This window comes from Galeopterus variegatus, unplaced genomic scaffold (genome assembly GCF_000696425.1).
Source record: "Galeopterus variegatus unplaced genomic scaffold, G_variegatus-3.0.2 Scaffold5638, whole genome shotgun sequence".
Lineage (NCBI taxonomy): Eukaryota > Metazoa > Chordata > Mammalia > Dermoptera > Cynocephalidae > Galeopterus > Galeopterus variegatus.
This window is the reverse complement of record NW_007731749.1, coordinates 135,784-141,621: the sequence shown is the minus strand read 5'-3', so window position 1 is coordinate 141,621 and position 5,838 is coordinate 135,784. Positions and strand designations below refer to the sequence as shown.

Sequence of the window (5,838 nt, the reverse complement as noted above, 5' to 3'; positions counted from 1 at the left end):
CGTTACCTCCTCTTCTTATAAGTTTTCTTTCTCCTTCCTTGCACCAGGCTACTAGCCATCTCTGCAACTGCCTCTAACAGTCCAGGTTCACCAGTATTTATCCATCATCAATATTTATCCATGAGGTCTTGGGCAGACCCCAACTAATTGCTACATCTACAGGTTAAAAGACCCCACGACCAAGCTTGTTAATATTGTGGGTAAAATTAGAGTTCATAGGCCCTGACTAAATGCTATGGGGCATCTCCTATAAGTAAAGTATATGAGTTTTAATGGAAGCCCTTAGCAACACTCTCTGTGGTTCCTCAGAAACCCTGTTTGCTTTCCTCCTTCCTGTGAGCCAATGCCAGAAACAGGCCCACCTCTCACCTGTGTTCTGGATAGGTGAGGTTGCCAGAAAACTGAAGTGCTGTGACATTAAATATGATCTTTCTAGCCCAGGGGTTTCTTTCCACTATTTAAAGACCCATCATTTTCAAACTGTGCTTCAGGCTACAGGGTTTAACAGCAGTGCCTTGGGCTGGGGAGGGGAAAGCCAGGAAGAGGGGCCAAGCAAGCGGGCTCTGTTCCTAACATACCCGCTGCAGCCAGCAATGTGCCTTTTTTTGTTTTACAGATCTGTCTGCAAATTAGCTTCCAGACACTGTTCTACCCACCTCATCTGGTCTTCTCACCCCTCTGGGAGATAAGAAGACAGAATTTTCCCCTCTATTTCCCTGATATGAACCCTGAAGTCCAAAGACCCAGTGATGTGCCAGGTAGACAGATGATGCAGTGTTCTGGGCCACACAGGCAGGAGCCAGCCTGCCAGGGTTTAACCCCAGCTGTGTGACCTTGGGCAAGTCCCTTAAGCTCTCTGTGACTCAATTTCCTCATCTGAATAATAGAGGTAACAACAGCATCTACTTCACTGATTGTCGTGAGAATTAAATGAGTGAATATACATACAGCCCTGAGATTATATATACATATATATATATGTATATATGTATATATACGCCTGGCGTATCTTCAGTGCTCAGTGTTAGTTGTTATCAGGCACTGGGCAGAGCTTAGCATTAGGAGAGGCATTAGAACCCAGGCCCCGGGGCAGGTGCTGCTGACAGTGACCATCTGGGGTTCCTGCCCAGGCTCAGCATAAGAGCCTCCCACTGGCCGCTTCGCTCCCCCTCCCTGCTCCGGCCTTCCCTAGGGAAGCTGTATCCTGGGCCCAGGCCCAGCGGGCCAGCCACAAGGCAGAGGAGGCACCTGGAGGCCATGAAGCCCACTGCAGCCCACAGGTGCAGCAAGCGCAAGGGTGGGGCAGATGCTGCGTGGGAAGCTGCCACCAGTGGGCTGGTTGCTGGCTTCTGCTGCTGCCCCGCTCTGTTCCCTTGTGTACCATCCCCCCTGCCCAGATCCTGCCATGGGGGCTGCTCCTTGCTGCTGCTCTGCCCTAGGGAAGGTGGGCCCAGGGACTCTGGACTGGCACAAATGTCCTGGAGGTAAATGGTCAGGATCTTCTGGTCTACCCAGGGCTACAGAACCGCCTGGATTTCCAGGTCCTACCCCTTCCTCCAACTTCACACTCCAAGTCAGGGCAGTGATGTGGTGACTCACATCCCCTCCCTCCCCCTGGGGCTCCAGCCACCAGCCTGGGCTGTGAGCATCCTGGATCTAGCCAGCTCTGCCTCCATCAGCTTTTCTGGGCTGGTCATGCCCCCTCTTTGTAGAGATGGGGAAACCAAGGCCCAGAGAGGCACAGGGCACCCTCCCCAAGTGGGGTCCTCTGCCCACTGTGTGGTCAGGGCAGGGGAAGCAGGCCATTCACATACTAGCCACAGGTCCTAAGCAGAGCTGGCCTGGAAGAGAAGGAAGGCCTGGCCCATGAGCCCTCATCCTCCTGGCTGTGGCCCCAGGAAAGGCCCAGGGAGGGCCAGGCTGTCGGGCTGGGGCTGAGCCAGCTGAGGGGAGGGCCAGAGCCTCTGTGGGGTTGGAGGTGGCACCTTGGGACAGCCATATTCCCCAGCTCTAACCAGAGAGGTCTCTGCTTTTCCCCAAAAGCCACTGGGGACAGCCAGATCTTGAGGAGAGAGGAGAAGGTTGAAGGGCAGCTGGAAAAAAGCTGAGGGGATCCAGGCTCCAAACTGGGCTTGCCGACTATGCGGCCTGGGCCAAGCCACTTTACCTCCACCACTGGCCGGGTGCCCTTACTTCATGGGGAAAGGGACTTGCTTTATGCCTGTGCTGAATTTAAGAAAGTGAGCAAAGAATTGCCCGCCTGTCTGCCTCCTTGGAGGACCCCCAAGGTCTGCAAAGGACAAGGGGTTGGGTGAGGGGAAGAGAATTACCATTTGGTGTGCCCGCAAGGTGCTGGGGCTTTAATGCATTAGATCGCCTCACTTAACCCTCCCATCCAGCTGGTATGTTTATTTTTATTTATCTCCACTATATAGGTGGAGAGACTGAGGCTCAGACACATAAAACGGCTTGTCCAGCCTGTAAGCAACAGAGCCAAAACCTCATCCACGTTTCTCTCGTCCCCAATCCTGTGACCTCTCCTGTGCCCCACCTGGCCTCTCAAGCCCCCACCCACATATTACTCTTCTGAGGATGGAGAGAGGGGTCTCCCAGAGGGGAAAGCAGCCCTGGGAGCACAGGAGAGACCCCTGCCCACGTGTTGACATTTACAGAGATCAGCACCCCAGGCTGAGGACCTCCTTGGTCTTCCAACTCAGCAGGGACGGTGGCCCAGGCCACCTCCACGACAGTTAAGACAAAAACTCAACCACTATTTCTATGAGAAAACCCGCCTCTTGGAGCCACATCCCCATCAATTACCATGGGAAATTCCCACCTGGCTGGGCCCCCCGGCTTGTTCGACGCCCCCCGCTGTTTCCACTCACCCAAAAGGCATCTTTGAACTGCAGCTGTGGCATCATCCCCAGGCGTCTGCCGCGGCAGAGCTCGCTCTCCTGCCACAGGCCGAGCTGCAGAGGGCCAGGAGCCAGCAGCACCGTCCCAGGCCCCCCCTCGCCGGCGCCGTCTGCAGCGCTCAGAAGGCAGCCACAGGCCAAAGGCGAGCTGCCCGAGGGAGGAAAAGGAGGGCTTAACCTGTTTTGTTTGGGGCTAGAATCAGCAGCAAAATGAGGAAGGAGCGGGGCTCGGTGATGGGAAGGCAGGCGGTGTCAGGCCCAGCCCAGCCCCTGGCCAGCCCTGCAGTGATGGAGGACACAGTCTGGGACCTAGGGCAGGGATGGGGGATGCCAGCCCCAGTGGGAGGCTGGCGCGAGAGCAGGCTGGCACCAGAGCCAGGAGGGCAGGGAGGCTGTGGCTTGTGCAGGAAGGTTTGTGCAACCTCCCCCGGGGCAGGCACGAGGGCCCTCGCCCACAGGAAGTGGAGCTGCTGTGCTCCCCTGTGCAGCCCTGCCTGCCACCTGCCGTCATGCTGCCTGTCTCTTCCCCATGCCCTGGCTCAGTTTCTTCCCAGAGGCCATAAACTTAGGGAGCTTGAGGCCCAGTGATGGTATGGGCAAGGAAGGGCCCAGGAACCCCAGATGCTATGGCCCACCAGCCCAGCCCCAGATGGGGCTGCAGCCCGGCCTGTGCTGGTCCAGCCCAGGGCCAGAGATGCTAGACCCTCCACCCCTCACCAGTAAACCATTCTGGAGCAGCTCATACAGGCCTAGGACATCTACCATTCATCAAATGCTCGCTGCTTGGTGCCCTGGTCCTGCCCTCAAGGAGCTCCCATCTGGGGGCAGACACTGCTGTGCTCTGGGGGCTGTGGGAACACAGAGGTTAGGTGAGTGGGTAACTAGCCAAAGGAGAACAGCCTGAGGCCTCATGGGCATTGCCCCCCACCACCACAAGTGTCCAGATTAGACACTCTCTGGGGAAGGGAACACCCCCAACCCCAGCCTCGAGGATGTAATCTTCAGGCTCGATGAATGTGATCATACAGGCTCGATGAATGTGATTATAAAGATACAGAGGTGGCAGTTTGGAAGCTCAGATTGAGGCCCCAGTTTTTGTCTAATTTGGGCTCTACACTTCAGTGGCTGAGGGACCCCAATCAACCTTTCAGTTCTCTGAGCCTCAGTTTCTCCATTTGCCACCCTCAGTCTTTGGAAAGGACATGGTATCAAGAACATTTCTGGGATTTCCAGTTTGGCAGGACAGGTGCTAGGGGCATTGTCTGGTACCACCTTAGGAAAAGCCCCATGCTAGAGCCCCAGACACAGCCCTGAGGAGCCAGGGCCTGCCCACTCAGCAGAAGATGCCAGCAGGGAGTCCTGAGCCCAGGGTGGCTGGCAGAAAGGGATGAGTCAGGGCTTGTCCACAAATCACCACCCTCACCGACACCTGCCTTACATTTGACTGGGGGTGATAAGAGACGAGAGCGGCTGCAGAAGAAACAGCTAAGCTTCCAAGGGCCGGTTATGCATGCCCAGGGCTTAGAGAGGTGGGGTACAGCCGAGCTGTGAAATAGCGGCCCAAGAGAGAACACATCAGGGAGAACTGCAGAGCAATGGGACTGCCCCAGGAAGCCCTCTGCTTCCAGAATCCTTGAACTTGAGCTAATACACATCTTTAGCATTGAAGGCACTCCAGACAGGTTTTCTGTTACTTGCAGCTGAAGGCAGCTAATGGTGTAAAATCACGTTGAACTTCAAAGGCTGCCCTGACTTGGAGTGTGAAGTTGGGAAAAAGAATAGGGCATGGAAATCAAGGCCACTGTGCAGCCCAGGCCTCTCATCCCAATGGCATCACCACCTCTAACAGCACTGACTCAGACTCCCTGAACTCAGTTTCTCCATCCATAAAATGGGGTGATGCCTCTAGTTCTGGAGGCAGACTAGAAGTCCTCTGTTAAAGGAAAGCTCCTACCCTCTTCTTGGCAGAAAACTTCCCAGCTGGGCTCCCTTCCCTGCCTCTCCAGGTCTTCTTCCCATCACCTCCCACAAACTCCTGCTCCGGTCAGGCCTTTCCCTGTCCCCAGAGGCACCCACTCACGCCTGCCTCCACACCTGTGCACCTCTGTTCCCCTCCTCCCTTCTTGATCTTTCTCACCTGGGCGAATCCTTCCATCCCTCAAGACCAACCTCAAGTCTCCCACACATGAAGCTTTCCTTTCCCAATTGTGCTGGTCCAGCCAGTGCAGCCCTGGACAGATGGCCATGCTGACTGTGGGCTGGAGCAATTGGGGAAGGGATTAATGGGAGGAGCATCAGGAGAGTTTCTGGAGTTCTCCAGTAGAGAGAGGTCTTTCTCTCTCCCCGCCCCGTCCCACCATTACCTTCGGCAGCTCCTAAGGTTGGGCGTCGAGAACAGCCAATCTGCCTTTGGAGCGCTTACCAAGTGCCGGTGCATCATTAAGCTTCCTACACAAACCACCTTACTTAGTCCTCACGCCATCCTGTGGGGTACACGCTATCATTATCCCCCTTTACAGATGAGCAAGCTAGTGATTAAGGAGTTTATGCAGCTCATCCAAGGTCTCACAGTCAGTAAGTGGAGGGCGGGGCTTTGGTCCCAGCCTGTCTGATGCTGAAGCACATGGTCTTAACGTTCACAGTTATCTTTTACCAATGGCCCTCTATTAAAAAAGAGTTTCATCCTGCCTTTCTCTGGCTCTGCCTTAAGAACCTCTCAATGGATAGATGGAAACACTGAGCCCCAGGAGGCTGTTGGGGCCGATGTTGCTATTGGGATGCGAGCCCAGCCTTGACATATCTTCTTTTGTCGTCACTGTGTTGTTTGCATCAGTTGAAGATGAGTTTCTCCTTCATTTACTGTCTTCCTCCTTGGCCTGGTAGCCAAGAGCCTGCAGCAGTTCTAGTCTACAATTCCTGACAC

General features: G+C 55.0%; 1 protein-coding gene across 1 annotated transcript in view; it reads right to left on the bottom strand.

Annotated features, from left to right (window-relative positions):
• The window catches only part of LOC103605173 (RNA-binding protein 43-like), a 13,414-nt gene extending 8,062 nt beyond the window's left edge, over window positions 1-5,352 (bottom strand). Inside the window, 2 exon segments of the mRNA XM_008589759.1 lie at window positions 2,821-3,063; window positions 5,279-5,352. Of these exon segments, the coding sequence (XP_008587981.1) occupies window positions 2,821-3,063; window positions 5,279-5,352 (317 nt within the window).
• Window positions 5,353-5,838: the final 486 nt, after the last annotated feature.